Here is a 16,899-nt window from a genome sequence, read left to right as displayed (position 1 = left end):
TGTCCGGAAAGAATAAAACACCGCCGGTCACGACCTTTGATTCTAGTCTCTTCTGCTCCCTTCTCTTGAATTCTTTACATCATTGTGTAACCACAAATGTTATGTAATGTTTGCAACGGTGCATGTCATTTTTAGACCCAGAGGAAGTGATGATGCAGGTCCAAAAGCCAGTGTGCACTAAATGTAATTTCATTGAATTAAAAAATTGAGAGGCCTGGCTGAGGAAAGCAGTGCCATTCTGGGTAGGAGAACTCTATTGGACTCTGCGCTGGCAAGTCCATCTGTGATCAGTATATTGTGCAATCCAATATTCCTCCAATGCTTTTAGCTGATGGTGATTTAAAGGTTCCCCTTTGAAAGGCCAAGGATCTTTACTCCTCTGATGCACCTGCTGCACCACATCATCAAAGAAAGGAGGCCGTTCCATCGGCAGCAGGCTCCCGGTACGCATTACGTAGTTGCAGATTCACTCTCTACCAGATGATGGCGCGATCAGACTTGGGCGGAACAAGCCCAGAAGGGGGCTGGATAAAATCCTGCCGGAGCCTGCCAATAACAGCTCGAGTTGCATCCCCGCTCGTACTACAGAGCCACACTGAGGTCTCTGCGCGTATCGCATAGCGTTGGGAAGCTGGCGGACAGAGAGAAGTCTTGCCGTTCTGACTGGATGAATTCACGAGCGCACAGGAAGACGTAAATAAAGATCCGATACGGCGTCGATTGCAAGGACAGCCCGGGCTCCGGCTAATTCCTTTAGGTGGCATTAGACTCTCGCACAGCCTCATTAAAGGAGCTTGGATCAGTGTTGCTCTCTGCGCTCTTCTCTCCCGCTTGTCAAACCAAAATCCCGAGCAAGCCAACGCGCTTACCTGAAAGGACACGCTTGCTTTGGGTGTGTGTTTGTGCTGTTTCCAACAGGATAATCACTTTCAACAAATACGCACGAGTTACCCATCGTCGCCGAAGTCAAATCACGGGGATTACGTTTGTTTGCAAAGCTCTTGACTGCAGAGACCGTATGTGTGTCCCCCTCCGCTCTGTGTAGAGTAAAGTGCTGATAAATCTCCTGTGACTGGACTCGGGACCTGAGTGAGGAGCTTCTCGGAACTGCACTTGATAGCAGCGGTTGGGACGAACCAGGACTGACCAAAATTCGCACCTGAGCAGCTGAGGGGGAAACTGAAAATCCGGCGAAAATGCCTCTTGCACAAATCGCGGAGCCATGGCCCACAATGGAACTAGTGCAGCTCGAAACGGAGGTAAAGAGAGGTGACAGTGTGGGCACTGGGTGCATGGCTTGGGCGGATTTTTTGTGCGTTTTTGCGCATTTTGTTTTCAGATTAAAATAGCCAACATTTGCGTGTGCTTTTTCACAAACAACCCCACATCCACTGTGTTCACCAGTCACCACTTTCTATAAAAAGTGATTGAGAGTAAACTTACTTGAAACGACTTAATAGGCGCCTTTTAGAAGCGACACCGGCTTGTTGTAGAAATGATAATCTATCAATCTACACAATAAAACGTGTATTTGTAATTGGGGTAACACAAGTTTTGCAATCAGACTGACTTGTCCATTCAAAAATTTTCACTGATATTCAGGTTTTTGGGAGGGGTAAAAGAACCAATCCAAAGCTTTGCCGGGCTCCCTTAACCAATAGAAAAATGCTTCATTATTATCAGTTCATTTGAGAGCTTTGAATTTCCCTAAAAGTAGCTTAAAGACCCCCCCCCCCCCCCAGTTTAATTCACCTTCTAGTCAGTCACTGAAGCTCACGATCAACTCAATTGCAAAGCTCAACTCCACAGGGTAGACCAGTTTGTCGTGTCGTGTAAAGGCTCACCTTCACACTCTCTCACTGTTATCACCTCTATAGTGGCTTCTATAGATCGCTGTTTGCGGTATGAGAGAAGCTGCAGCCTGATTATGGTGGGTGATAGATTTCAAGTCTAAGTTTGACTCTTGTAATTTAATGCTAATGAGTTGCAGGTTAAACTGTAAACATTTGTCCGGCATAGTGCACAGAAACAACCTGCTTACACGAGGGAGGATGCCTGCTATCAGATTTGAATGCAATCTGGTGTCCATCTGTAAGTCCTAGGGAGGTGCACACAGTATAAAATAAGCTATAAAAAAAGTGCACGGTACACACCCAAGATGCATGTAAAGCAATATAATCACAAATGCATGCATATCAGTGTTCAGCATGCTTTGCAATATTTTTTTTCCCTCATATTTCACTTCAGGACTTATAGAATTAGGGAAACAGTGAGAGAGATTTGTAGCCACAGTGTTGCCCATCCTCCTGTAATTGTGTTGTTGCATTATTATTAATGAGCACTTCAGGTGCTGCTTGCAAGCTACCACATTTATGGTTATGAAGGGGAAAAAAATCAGACCGCAATCTAGTCTAGTCTCTCTAGTTTGCTGTGTTTTAAAGCAAAACCAGGCTTGTAGTAATAATACTGACAGTAGGCGCTGTCTGGTTGTATGGATTTGCTCTTTTTAATTACCCCTGCAATTAAGTGGGTAAAGTGATGTGATGCTCCTGTTTCAGGTGCCTGATCTCTACAATGAATAGCTTCGTGCACACTACTGCTAGTCTCCTCAATCAGCTTTGCGAGATCTGTCATTTAGAAATGAAGCTCATTTTTCTACCTCTCAGTCTGCATAATCATTCTGATGTGATAGTGGGAATTCAACTTGGTTAGAGAAAATGTGAAATTGTCTAAATTTGCTCTATGAACCTAACCATAACTCAAGAAATATCCCAGACAGCTTAACAAGTCTTCACAAATTAGACCCCTGCAGTTAATATGAAGATTTGGAAATTGAAACATCTCCCCCTACAGATCCAGTTACGGCAGTTACTGTTGGAGGAGAGAAATATGAGTCTAAGAGTATAATGAATGGAAAGAAAAGTCTTTGGTTAACATTCAAACATAGTCATCTTGACATCGTTTGTTCACGCAGGCTCCACTATTGACAGTATTCTGCAGCATGTGAGTTGGCTGAGTAGCATTTCACAGCTGAACAGATGGTGGTGCAGAGCCTGTGAAGAGTGCTAAGTTTAACGCTGTGAAAGGGCCCTGCCTTTCGAACGTGTTATAGTTACAACTCTGTGAATCAAATCTGTGCAATTCCTGGTTTAAAAAAAAGTGTGTGTGTAAAAAATCAGGATATATGATATATATATACATTTTATATGTATATCTATATTTTATTTGTTTTTTTTAAATTGTATTTCAGCGTTGGTTACTGAAATCCAAGATCTGTAATTGGTTAGATCAGACAAACACTGCCAGTCAGGATGGGATCTCTGCCATTTATCTCCACCAACCTACCAACCAGCTGCACACTTTGGTTTCAAATAGCTTTGGGATCAGATTGATTGAGCAGAAAGCTTGAGTTTTAGACAGGAGGCCGTGCCAGTGAACATGCGAGTCATATGGGCAGATGGAACAGACAGAGATACGCACTTTTGGATGATTTAGAAAAAAAAGAAAAGGGGAAAAAAAAACCCACACAGAGAATGATGTGCTCTGATACACCAACTGATGGGAAGTCTGTTTTCCCTTCATCACTCATAATAAAAGTACTTGTGTTTGGAGCTCATCACCGTGCCATGAATGGAAATCGGTTAAATTCGCTTTTGTGCTTTATTCTGCGACAAAGCAAGCAAGAGAGAAACGTGTGAAGTGAGCGATTTGGGAGAAAAAAAGTGTTTGATTGAGACCTTTTATGCCATATCTGTTGTGAATGAACTTCAGTGATTCATCCCTGATAAAGGCACTTTAACAAATATGCTCATGCTGTCCCAGCTGAGTCACTAGCACCTGCATGAGCCCCTGTCACTACTACGTTGAGGCAGGTCCACCAAAAGTTCTGAGTCATGCTTATGTCAGTATTTAGTAATTGTGGATTTCAAATAGAGGAAAAACTGCGCTGATCCAAATGAGTAAATTCCTCCACTCATATTCGACATATTTTCCACATCGACCTTCTGTTTTGTTTAATTTTTAATTTTTAAGTTCACAAGATTTCCCTTTCGCTTCTGTGGCTGCTCAGGTTTAAAAGCTCATAAGTGCGGTGAGATGGTGGTAGAAAGCTGTCATGTACAAGCTGGCCAGGTTGGGTTAGAATGTATTTCAGTCCAGATCTGGGCCCACATCTGTTGGCTTAAAATTAACATGTAAACATGCGTGTTTATTTATAAGAACTTCTCATGCCGTGGCTTACAGAGCAGGATTCCACAAGCTTATGTGGTGAAAGAGGTTAAAATAAGTAAGATTGATAGATGGAATGTGTGCTATTTCCCAGCAAGGTGTGGTCAGCAGTGTGCTGTCAGGTTCTTGAGAGTGTGCACAAGTTCATTTCACATTCATGCTTTGCTCTGTGTGTGTGTGTGTGTGTGTGTGTTCGCACTGGCGGGCTTAGCTGCAGCTAATCTGGGTGTGATCTGTGGAACACCTGAGCACCTGGGAGTGGAGGAAGGCATGTGATAACATAACCCTCAGCTTGATAGGTTCAAAGAAAGATTGAGTTCTAATACCTTTTTTGGTTTTTAGAGGTAAATATTAATCTAAAGTCACTAAAGCCTGAAGTGTACATTGCACAGCCTCAGCCATACCTGTAGGCAGTAGTGCTACTCTCTATCCTTTTAAGGTTGCCGACTTCTGAAAGGAACTACTTGGCACACAGTAAAAAGGAGAAGCACCTATTATCATTTTTCTGGAACTGACCAGAAGCTGCCAATATTCACTGATGAGATTACGAGAAATTCTTTCAGATAGTATTACAGGCATAGAGAATAAGTGGTTATTGTATTTCTTAGTTGCCTAGTTACAGGGCCGTACTGCTCACACTGTAAAACGTGGACTTATCTGTCAAACTCACACAGACCACCAGTGCTCTGAGATTTTTTTAATTTGCCTAATCATACAGAGTCCTGTGAGAAAAATGTGAATTTCTGCTGTCTGGCTCAGACTTGCTTAACACGTTGGTTTACTTTAAATCTGTTTACAGCATGCTTGTGGTCTGAAAATTTCTCCCATTGCACATTTTCTTTGCTTCTGTGTTCGTATTTAAACAGCACACTTTGAACATATTTATATGCCCTTTTTTGTATGCCTGTGCTCTCACTAAGGAAACCCACTGGGGGGAAAAAGCACCATTAACTGGGCCACTTGGATCAGCCATGCAGTGCTAATGAGGTTGAAATGTGTTGAGCAGCAACGTCAGAAAGACGACGCGAACCACAGACACAAACTTGCACAGTTACATTCACACAAATAGAATCCCCAATCCTAGTACAAACAAAGCTAGCCACACCGACATAGGGAATACCAGAGGGTATAGTAAGGCGGGGAGAGTTCCTTCAAAGTAGCCTGAGGTGTCTATTACACCAACAGACTCTGCACTTCCTCAAGATTTCCTTTATCATTCCTTAAACACATCTGGGCCTAACTTTTGACCGTACTTCGCCATTAAATTGCTTCCATTTTTCAGTTTTCTACCCTATCCCCTCACATTACGGCTATTAAAATCTTTATGAGTGGTGCAGTATGGCTAAATTAAATCTCCCCCCCCTTGATCATGATTAAAGTCCAACTTGTAAAAATGCCTGGAGGTGTAGAGAGCTGTACTATCCCTGCAATTTAGAAGTACTACTGGAATAAAACTCAAAGCAGAAAATGAGCCATCTCATTCGGTCGGCAGGCACATCCAGTCTTACAGAACGGGAGCGAATGTGTTCTGAGGTATTACAGCGACAGTAAACTAAATCCACAGTCTGCGTGCTTTTTGTCAGAGGGCCTTTTTTTTTCCCTTCAGCAAACGAGAGTAGCAAAGCTGCTCTGCTGTCGCTGCCTGTGCCTGTATCTTAAAATCAAGCTGTATTAATCAGCACACACAAGAAATTTCCCCTACTGCACTCAGCGTTTCTATACAGGAACAGCCAGAACAGATAAGTAAAAGTAAAACAAAGCTGTAAGTGGTGTACTTTACAGTGAAGTGTGTAAGGAATAATTGTCTGTTTTGTCACCTTTTACAATTTCTTTCTCTATTTCCTCTTATTTAATAAATAAGTCAAATAAATATTTAATGTACATGGGTATATTATTGAGCAGGTATATTTATTTAGCCTTTATTTAATGTCTCATTTACAAGAGAGACCTGATTCAGACAAACATTAAATTATGCACGTATACATATATGTTGTTTAAGTCTACAGTTAACAAAACAATGTATTTAAACAGTATTGGGCAAAAGTCCTGAGTCACCCCTAATTTTTTCATATTTTTCCAGGATACTTGTGAATATGTGTAACCATACTTGGAAATACAGTATATAAGACATAAGCAGTTTGCACAATTCTAATAAACTTGAGAGTAAATCTTTGTTATGACTGCCGTCATTCTTCAACGCAGCCTGAACTTTCTTAGACAAGCTTTCTGGTAACTTCTTTAAGTTGACTTTGGGAATAGTTCTCCAGGCGATATATCAACACTGTCCTTTGGATGTTGGCTCTCTTTTCTTCTATTGCCTGTAAAGATGATCCCATACTGCCTCAATAATGTTGAGGTCTGGGCTCTGGGGAGGCCAATCCATGACTGATCTCCAGGTATGCTGTAACTGCATTGGCACTGTGTTTGAGATCATGGTCACGTTAAAAAAGAAAGTCATTCATCAAGCAATCACATGCTTTCCAGCTGGTATTTCATGGTGGATCAAAATCTTTTGGGACTTTTCTGTGTTCATAATTACATTTTGGTCTATAAACCAGCTCGGCATTGGATAATAAGTCAAATGATCATCAGAGTAAGCACCTATAGAAAGAAACTCCCAGGATTGTTCATTTCAATACAATTTACGTCCTTTCTGTTTATTGCTTGTCATTGTGTTGACTCCCTGTTGTGTTTTCTACAGTATGAGGGAAGAGGAAGACTGCATCAAGGAAGTGAACAGTCTCATTCTGAAATGGGAAAAACAAAGCATAAAGCGGAAATGGGGTGGGGAGTTTTTTTTTTTTTAAGTCCTCACTCATGTGTTTCCTTAATCACTGAAAGCATTCAGTTATAAGGAATCTCAAAAAGTAGAGTTTAAAGTACACAGGCCCTGAGCATGAAGGGTGGATCTGATGAAAGAGTGGGGTCATGCAAGAAACTGAGGTCAGGTTATTTGAACCTAGCAGTGCAGTGTCACATTAAACAGAACTTAACAGAACTTGCCTTTGAGATAGCCTTCTCTTCTAATGCAAAATGCAGAAGCTAGGAGACACATTTGTGTGCACCGTTAATCGCTTATGCCATTAAAATGAAGTTTGTGCCTATTGTGGGTTTTAAGCTATATCAAAACAGTTTTAAATAATAACCAATTTCATACAGGTCTTTCATTTTTGCTAAATTGCACTGACTTCTTCTGTCTCGTTAAAAATTAAAGAATGCAAAAAAAAAAATTTGTGTAGATATTGCCATAATGTCAAGATGTTATGAGTCGTAACTTTGCATATTAATGCAGTTCAGTTATTAAACTTGCATACAGTTGCAACAAATTCTAGACTGGTGTTGTGCACCTCAGGCCTGGATACCTGAGATAAAGATGAAAGAGTTTAAACACACTATTCTGTGTTTTGAAGAGGTGTTTGAACCTCATGCAAGCTCTTATTAAATGTCTAAATGCTCTTAGCCAGCTAGACAGTCGGTCTTCGTCTGCCTGGCCTCTCTGACCAATGATCCTGATTTGGACTGACATCATCGCAGCCCCTGCTATGTAAAAATTACATCACTCATCACTCTCCTCTTGTTATCGTTCTGCTGTGGCTTTTTCTGTCTCTCTTTTTTTTTTTTATCTTTGTTTGCAGTGGAATAAGATCCACATCTAATCAACTAATCTGTCTGAAATCCCACCATATGTTCAAAGTTAGTTACTCACTTCTTCTGCGGGAACAGCATGTTGATTTTCACAATAGCTACCATTGAATCATTCTTTTCCAAATACCAATGATTACCCTTTTCAGTGAGACTTACCTACAGAGGATATGCAATTGTGTGTTGGCCTTAGATTATTAGGTTTGCTAGTGAAGGAGCAAAGTGCTGGATACAGTGGACTGTTGCCGCCCACACAGTCTTGCAAATATCGCCGTGCCTCGCTTCTTCCTCCTTTAGACCCATCCAGACACATGTGATATATGCACTTAACATCCACACTGACCGACTTTTTCTCATCTGCTTGTCTTGACAGAATGGACAGAGCACTACAGAGGACGGAGTCACAACTGCTGTCAAGGTAGGTGGCGTGTCTGGAACAATGACACGCACTCGCACAAACATGCACAAATGTGACTCAATATTCATGCAGCTTAACGTCCAATAAATTACAGCGAGAACTTGGACGCAAGTCTTGTTTTGAATTCTTGGCTTTTGCGCGCGCTCTTCTGTGAAGACGAGCAGCAGAAGGCGAAATTCCATCAAAGGGCAAATTTTTGTGCGAATCTTCATTTTGAGCCGTTTCCATCTCTGTAGCAAAAAAGAAAGCCGTGGCGCTCTATCACGTGTCAGGCGTTTGCAAGTGTGTGACTGTGCGTCGATTTATTCATTTAGCAGTCGCATTGACAGCCCTGAGAGGGTATTAGCTGGCTCAAGTTTGATGTGTTGAATATTCCCTGAGTGAGGCTGATTGAGCAGCAGCCTGGCTAATGGGTATAGTGATGAGTCTGGTTGACTAGAATAGAAAGGTCATGTAGTGTTACACATAGTGCACGTCCTGATCTGGCCCACTTACATGCCAACATGTCATACAGGGACAAACGCACATCAGCTCGCACTTACAGAAACTCGGTGAAAAACCAATGCGTCAGCCCTTTGTGCCTCCTGGTTGGCCTCTGCCCCGTATTGTCCGGCTCTGAAATATGATCCCGCTTCCCCTTGCACTCTTACTGTTCAGTCATGTAGCAGAGGACAAGGAAATGTTTGTTCTTGCGTAGCTAGCCTCTTCTTTTATGGCCTCACTCTCAAGGGGAAGAGCCTCTAAAGAGCGTGTCATCTTTTCTTTCAGTGCAATGTCACAATGTGCTGTGACCGTGGACGCGCTGAATAAGAAAGGTTTTCGCTTTAGGAGTCCATGCACATATGCCACACTGGGCAAGGCAATTAACGTTTGAGGACAAGAATTTAAAAAAACAAAGGATTGTTCTTTTATCTATGAATTTTACTGCTACGTGAACAAGGATTGGGGATTTTTGTGTGTGTGTGTGTTTACGAATACAATAAAATGGCAAATCTATGCAAGTTTACCCCCCAAAAAATCATCTTTGTGCTCGAACCACTCTGTTCTGCTCCTGTGAACTACATGAGGACAGATTTGTCAAACCCTTTTTCTTTAAACAACTGATTTTTCATTTTATCTCCAACTTCCTTTAAATAATGAACTTGGAAATGATCATGCACACTGTGGATATTATCTTTGTACCTCACTGAACTTGTAATAATAGCAACCCAGACACCAACAATGAAACCAGATTTGTCATGTCATAGCACATCTGGCCACATGAAGTCATTATTGGAAATTGTACCAATCCAGCATATTAGATTACTACATCCCTAATCATATAATGTCAATTTGAGTCTCCAAAAAGTGGCTGATATTCAATTGTGACTCAGTCCAGGAAATCACTGTGATAATTTACATGTTTTGCTAATTAACCGGTGCATTCCAGTAATCTGATCAATTATGTAATCTCTTTAAATAGGCTGCTGGATTCTTCTCTCCTCTGACTCTGCAGCAGTGCTATCTTGTGCTTCTTCCACACCATGATAGATGATCATGGGGTCTTGGTAATATGCTGAGAATAATGGACCACTATATTAGGAACTCAACCTGCTCTCGCTCTTACCTAGGATGCCCAGCCGATACCTATTCATCTCCTTGATGCCTTGAGCTGTTTTTGATGCTTCAGACATGGTTACATGTCTCATCCTCCTAGCGGCATAGTGAATTTGGGTTTTTGTCGAGCTCCTGTTTGCGTTAGATAAGTGTTCATCTAAAGCTGACGTAGTGATCTCGTAGTGCCTTCTGGATCTCTGTGTTAGAAAAACTACAATGAGAACACTAACTAACTTGGTGGAGTATTTAGGAGATGGGTTTGTTAGCCCCATGTAGGGTTGGGCAGTATAGCCTCAAAATTAGATCACGATATCTCATGATGTAGGAAAAAAACAACAACTTCTGAATGCAGCAGTATTTGCAAGTGTAAGGACGTAAAATACATTTTCCATCTTTTTCTTTAATAAGCTACTGTCAGCTGTCAGTGCTGACATACTACTTAATTAAAATGTTAATCTATTGGAACAAGGGGCCAGCAATAGTGACACAAGAGGAGTCAAATGTGAGTACAAACGTATTTTAATTAAAACTATAAACTGCTTAACACTGGAGTTCAACAATGACTAAAATAACTTGACCTTGTAGCTCGACAGGAACCTGAACAATGTTGTCCGATAATAAAAACTGAAAAATATATATATATATTTTTTTTTTACCTAATTTAATATTTTCTTTATCTTGGGCTTTGGGACTTGAACTTTTTGTATCCACACAAGTAATTTCCATCCATATTTGCTCTTCCTGTCATATGGAGTGCCACCAGCTGGTGCAGCTAGCGATGCCTGGCTGAGTCATTTGTGTACATTTAGGTCACACATCACAAGCTGCTAGTATCTCCTCCTTCATAGCCTGGTTGTACTTGACAGTTTTAGTTTTTTATCATTGTTATTTTTCTTTTGAAACAAATGTATTTTTTCCCACGTTAGGTTTGTATTTCCTAGTAAACTCTGCTTTCTTGTACTAAATCATCATCAGAGGCATTCTTGCTCTCAGACATGCCTGGGCTTGTCTTACTGTTATGTGTACTTGAGAATTGGTATATAGCGTTAGTATAGCAATGATATTGCTGTTTGCCTGCCGTGGTTGACGCTACCAGGGCTAAATCTCCACCAGTACGGTTTCCAGAATTCAAACACTTTCCTCAAGCCTACCCACCATAACATGGTAGCAGCACATGGCCAGGAACTAAAGATGAAGAGGCTAAAATGGCTTGGCTGTGTTTTATGGATTCAGAGAATTTCAAATGCTGTCTTGAGATGGGCCAGTGTTGGAAAGTGAAAGAGGGGCAGGCTGAAAACCATCTGGTGAAGGATATAGATGGCAGAGTTGGAGTAGATTGGATTTTCACGAGGTGAAGTAAGTGCTCAAACCCAAAACAGTTTCAAGTGGAGAAAAAATATTGCAGCCATATGCCCCACCAGAGAAAGCATGATCTACTCTAGCATATTAGCAAGACTTGGAAAGCTTTTCCAGTTTCATGAATGATAGGATTGGGGAAAATATTAGGAATGCTGTTTTATGTGATCATTCAGGTGATCGTTTGACTAAAGGTTTTATTGCACAGTCAACAAAGCTAAAAATGTAATTAGTATGTAAATAATGAATCACACCGTGAAATGCTAGATGTTGGTGGGGTTGAAGGTAGACCTCATACCCAGACTGTCGTAGCACCGCGCAGGCAGAGCAGTTGTAACCAGGCGCTACAGCGATCAATACTGAGCTGCTCTTTTAATGCTGGGAATCTGATAATGGCGGCTGTTATCTACTCTAGCCATGGGAGTTACCTGCCTCCAGCAGACCTAATAGAGGAATGGATGGTGTGAGAGAGGCAGGGTTTAGAGGCAACAACTGAGAAAGAGAGAGCACAGTGTTGGGAAAGAGAGCACCTGTCCTTGTCGTTCAATGATGTTAAAACCTAGAACAGGCTTTAAACAATAACGTGATGGTCCTCAGCATTAAGCTGTGAGTGTTTGGGTCTGGGGGTGGTGAGCTCAACTGGGTCCTCTCTCTAATGAGCGATCTGCTCTCTCCTTTGTCTCGTTGTGTAAAAGCTGAGCGACATATGATTCTTGCCTAGTAGAGCTTCCCAAGCTATTTTTGGACCCATTAAACTGATAGTAATGATGATCAATATCTGTCTCTCTTGTTGAAGCGAGATGAAACTCATTTCTTCTTCACACTGACACAGTTAATCAGTTTCTTTATTTACAAGTGGAATGTTATTAAGTAGATTGAATTAATCCTGGAGGCTATAAGATGATTAATAATAGTTAATAAGTGCAAAGGAAATTGCGACGCACTTTTGTTCAACCATCAGTCTACAATGTACCAATGTAGTGATATCAAGGAGAAAAGAAAGGAACGCAGCAAATCCTCATATCTGAGATTCCAAAGAGAAATAATATTTTGCTACCTAATTGACATAAACGATACATTATCTCAATTGTTACATTAGGGGAAAACAACTCTTATGAATAATGAATAGATTATTTAGCCTATAATATCAGCACTGGCCTTCTCTGTTTCATTACTTTCTGTCAAAGCAGTAGAAGTTATTTCTTGTATTATTACATATGATTTAGACCAGCTAAAACTAAGAATTCCACTTTGATGTGACATTAGAATAGCAGTTAAAAAGACAGCCTCTGTATTGGTGTGATGATATCAGACAGCTGTGGACAGTCACCTGAGAAAGGATACTTAGTCGTGTCGTCGCAAGGGGATGATCTTACCCAGCAATTTAGTTCCTGGCAGGGTGCCAGGCTTTCAGTGATCTGCTACCACAGAAGTGATGCATTTGGCCTATTTCTAGCAACAGATCACATCAACTCCATTGCCCTTGAGGATGCCAGTGAGGAAGATTTGTTCAAAGAGCTGAAACAATGAATAAGACAATAACAACCTCAAACAGAGAAATTGAAAAAGGCATCGCATAAGGTGCAGTGAGTGATGAGAGGTCTACCACAGGGCTGTCAAAAGAAGATAAAAACTAATTAGCCTGCCGAGCACACAATAGGTCACCAAATCCATTTCAAGGAAAAAACCAACCATGCTCTGTTTCCACCTTCCCCAATGGGATATTTTGTTTTCTAGAAGTGTAAGGAAAGTAACAAGAATCTCCCATTTTTAATGGCGTTCCTCTATTGGAGGAGCTGATTTACTTGCTGTGTGTGTGCGTCAGCTTAACCCTCCTAAGCTCATAACTGTTTTATCATCTGTGGGTGTGCTTTGATTGATAGGAGCCTGAAATTGACAGCAAACAACCCACAAACTGCCATTAGACTTGGACTCCGATGTCGGGAAATCGTTATTGGTGCTGGGCATCATGATATTTTCACAAACTTTATCTCAACTCTGCCGCCTTCAAACTATTGACACAAAAAGGCCGTACTGCTTAATATTTTTCCAAATCATCCAACTTTAATTTCAGGGGAAGCATTTGGGGATATGCTGAAATATTTTAACAGTGACCTGCCATTAAAATGTATTTATGTGTATATTTAAAAATTTTTTTTAGGTTTTATATTTTATTACCACAACAATAAATCACTGTGACCTAAAGAAGTTGTTACACTTCCTGAGTATAAGCCAAAGCAAATAACAGCCAGCCCAGCTGAGTGATAAGTAGATAACACATAATTTTCTGTATTCCTCTAAATGGTGGAAATGTTCTGAGTTATTACAGCCAGAGAATTTTTAATTATAAACAAAATCACAGTGGGAGTGAGAGAGAGGGGGGGTGAAAGATGAAAGGAAACTACTTCAAGGATGGAAAAAAAATGTTACTGCCTGCAGCAAGGTGGGATGTTAGTGTCTTGTTGACATTTTGGGTCAGCGTGATTGAAGTGCAACAAAGGAGTGGCGTCGTCACACCTTAGTCGAAATTTGACTTGTAATTAAACTCGTGGGCATGACATTTAAATGTGCGCATCTGAGGAATGCACTGTGTGGTTTTCTGTTTTCTGACATTCAAAATAAGCTGTTTGAAGATGTTTCATAGGTGTTTTATTGAAACAGTCATGCGTGGGCAAATGCAGAGTAACATTCACTATATGGTCAGGAGTGTGTGTCTGTGTGTGTACTTTTTTGTCTGACTTCCACTTCAGTATGAACTCCCACCTACCAAGCCCGAGGGCAGCAAAGCAGTAAAAGGTATTGCTTTTTCCATTGGTGTCAGTGACACTTTTTGTTGTCCCTAATGTAGGTAATGACTTTTTACTGCAGCTAGGTGCTGAGCGAGTGGTATTTATGCTTCAGTGGCCGAGGGACAAGAGGACGTAGCGGAGCGCAAGCGGGAGCGAGGAGATGTCAAGAGCGTGAGAAGAGAGGGAACGGTGGGAGGAGAAAACCGCATAGGACTGCAGAAGTGGAGTGCAGAGAGGAGAGGAAAGAGGGGAGGAAACAGGAGGCAGCTCCTGCGTAGCTCTTCCTCAAGTCAGTCAGCTGGGGTTCCAGACGCAGTCATAGTTCTGAGCTTTGCAACTAAAGAAAAACTCAGCGTGCAGTAAACTCAAAAGGAATCAGGGGCAGTAACTCGGCATATCAAACACACTTTCCGGGTCTTTTGGGAAATAGATGCACACACACTCAGGCATCTCCTTGTTGCAGTGTGCATTGGTGCATTGAGATCCAGTGTACCTGCGGCTAATTTGCCCTTTGTTGGATAACCACAAGCGTGCACATGCAATGCTTCCTTGCAAATATAATTATTTGTGTCTTAATATGATGGACATCCTGCAGCAATGGTGTTAAAATGTGTTCAAGACCGATTAAATATTTACCAGTGAGAGTGCGTAGGCAGGGATTGCAGCTTACATGATTTGTGTTTTGACCTCTGGGCTACTGTAGAGCTCAGCTGGGCTGGCAAGTCAGGAAATGGAAAGATGGCTGCGTAGCCTTGTGGCATGTGTTTGTATAACTGTGAGCCTCTGTTTGCACATGCATGTCGTAGGCATGGCAACTGCTCTCCCCATTTTTTTTTGCAAAGCTGACCTTGGACTTGATTTACGTGGCTCTGCCTGTCCCCCCACATCGAAACACACCAAGCTCACCTCAACAATTCCTACACAATAAGTATAACAGATTTATTGCAGCATTTTAATTAATAATGAACCTCTACAGGGAGTCAGACTGGTGAAGACTTAACCAAGATCCCAGAACTGCAGTGTATATGAACTGCATTGCACTGTGCCTGGATTTATGTAAGGGTAAAACATGTTCAAATCCCTGCCTCTTTGTTGTAGATGAATAGTTGTTGTTGCTACTGTCAGTCACATTAATTAAGACAATAGAAGATTCTTGTGGCAGTTGGAGCCATATATAAGCTTGGGCGCAAAGAAAAAGAGAGGAAGTGGGAGGGGAAGGAAATATAATGGGAGACAAAAAAAGAGGATGGAGAGACTAAACTATACAACTCTTTCCTTTTACAGCAAAGAAGGGAGTTCATTTTGCAGTGTGCCACTCAGAACTACAGAAATATTCAATTCTTTAAAATCTCACCAACACTTGTTCGCTATGGGTGGGAGAAATAGATTGAGTGGGTTCAGCTGGTCATTAAAGAGCATATGTTGCAGTGTAGGATAAAACAAAACAAAAATTATAAGAACTATGGAATAGACTGCAATAAGACAATCATCACCACTTCCTCTTTATGCTAAACATGAAGCTATTATCAGCCTAAGTTAGCATAAAGATTATAAACAAGTAAACCACAATTGTTTGTTTTACTGTTTGATATTGAGGTTTAATTAGCAAGCTGCTGCAGAGCCAGGCTGAATGCTGATTACCGTTTTTAGCCTCTAAGCTAAGATGAGATAAGCTATGATAAGCTAACCATTTGTAAGCTAAAGCTTCATATTTCTGTGTTCTTTGAAAGTCTCAACACGAAAAAAATGGGCATATTTCACAAATACAAAACTGCTTTTGTTTTAAGTGAAACGTTTTCTTATAGAGTTTCTCTTCTTGACTTCTTATTTATACTCTTTTATGGGGGACATGCCAGTAGCCATACCATTCCTTTGAGGGCTTTCAGTCTGGAAAATTCACTTGACTCTCATCAGAGGGTGCAGGAGAAAGGAAAAGGTAACAGCATTCCTTTTCTTAGTTCCTTGTCTGTTTCTATCTTGCTACTTTAGATGCCTCCCTTTCTCCTGGGATGGCATCCCTGCAGGGGCTGTCTGCATTATAATCTCTCATTGAGATGCATTCTATCTTTCTAAACTGCTCTACTTCCTTTGGGATTTGGTGACTGGGATTTATTTTTTTTTTTAAAAAACCATGGCCATGTGGTGTTTTGCAGAAGAGGTCTAAATTTTACCCCAGGCTCCTATTGGATTTTATTTTCACATCTGAATGCTGTGTTGTATTTCTGTTAAACTCCATGTAGTGCTAGATAGTGGAAGATTGCAACATGGAGCACACGTCAGTTTCCTTGTGTTAATTAATAACACAACGCTATCTTAATAAAACTCTACAACCATCTGTTCCCTGTGTTCCTGTTTGCCAACTTATAATAAAGGCAAACAGTTATTTGCAGATACAGCAGGTCTCTGATCCTGCATTTGAAAATGTCTAATTTTTGAGCTCCTTATTTCTTTTTTCAACTCTGTGTTGTTAGCATGTCTTGTCTCGTCCCGTCCCCTGTTACCCTTTTTACCTTGAGAAAGAGCACTGCTTTATTCAGCTGTCCAATAAGAATGCAGAATTTTGACTTGCACAAGTTACCTCTGCTTTAAAGAAAAAAGAAAAAAAAGAAGCCATGATTGTTTGTTATTTTTCTTGGCCTTTCCGGGTTTGGAACAGAAACTCCATAAATACTTAATAAAATGGACAATTAGGACAGCAGATGGCTACTGAGCTGTACCTCCAGCTAGAACCTGTGTTTGCTGTGTTTAATTTTTCAGAGCTTGAAATGTGCATCACAAAGAGATAGAAAAAAACATTTCATATAGTGCTTTTCTATATGGGCAAAGTTTGACGTTTCTTAGAAAACTTGAGCACCATCTTGCAGAGCGCAT

At 40.9% G+C, this 16,899-nt stretch overlaps 1 protein-coding gene across 2 annotated transcripts in view; it reads left to right on the top strand.

Moving 5' to 3' along the window:
• The window catches only part of rps6ka1 (ribosomal protein S6 kinase a, polypeptide 1), a 50,523-nt gene that overhangs the window by 5,171 nt on the left and 28,453 nt on the right, over positions 1–16,899 (top strand). Inside the window, exons 1-2 of one of the 2 annotated variants that reach the window (XM_006798503.3) lie at positions 576–1,259; positions 8,243–8,287. In XM_006798503.3, the coding sequence (XP_006798566.1) occupies positions 1,197–1,259; positions 8,243–8,287 (108 nt within the window). In that variant the 5' untranslated portion in view covers positions 576–1,196. Of the gene's footprint in view, positions 1–575; positions 1,260–8,242; positions 8,288–16,899 lie in introns of those variants that run through there. The other variant, XM_087832928.1, reaches the window with a different exon arrangement.

The sequence above is a fragment of the Neolamprologus brichardi genome, chromosome 19 (assembly GCF_056152115.1).
Source record: "Neolamprologus brichardi isolate AB-2024 chromosome 19, ASM5615211v1, whole genome shotgun sequence".
Lineage (NCBI taxonomy): Eukaryota > Metazoa > Chordata > Actinopteri > Cichliformes > Cichlidae > Neolamprologus > Neolamprologus brichardi.
Note: the sequence above shows the minus strand (reverse complement) of the source record. Positions and strands in the feature narration are given on the sequence as shown.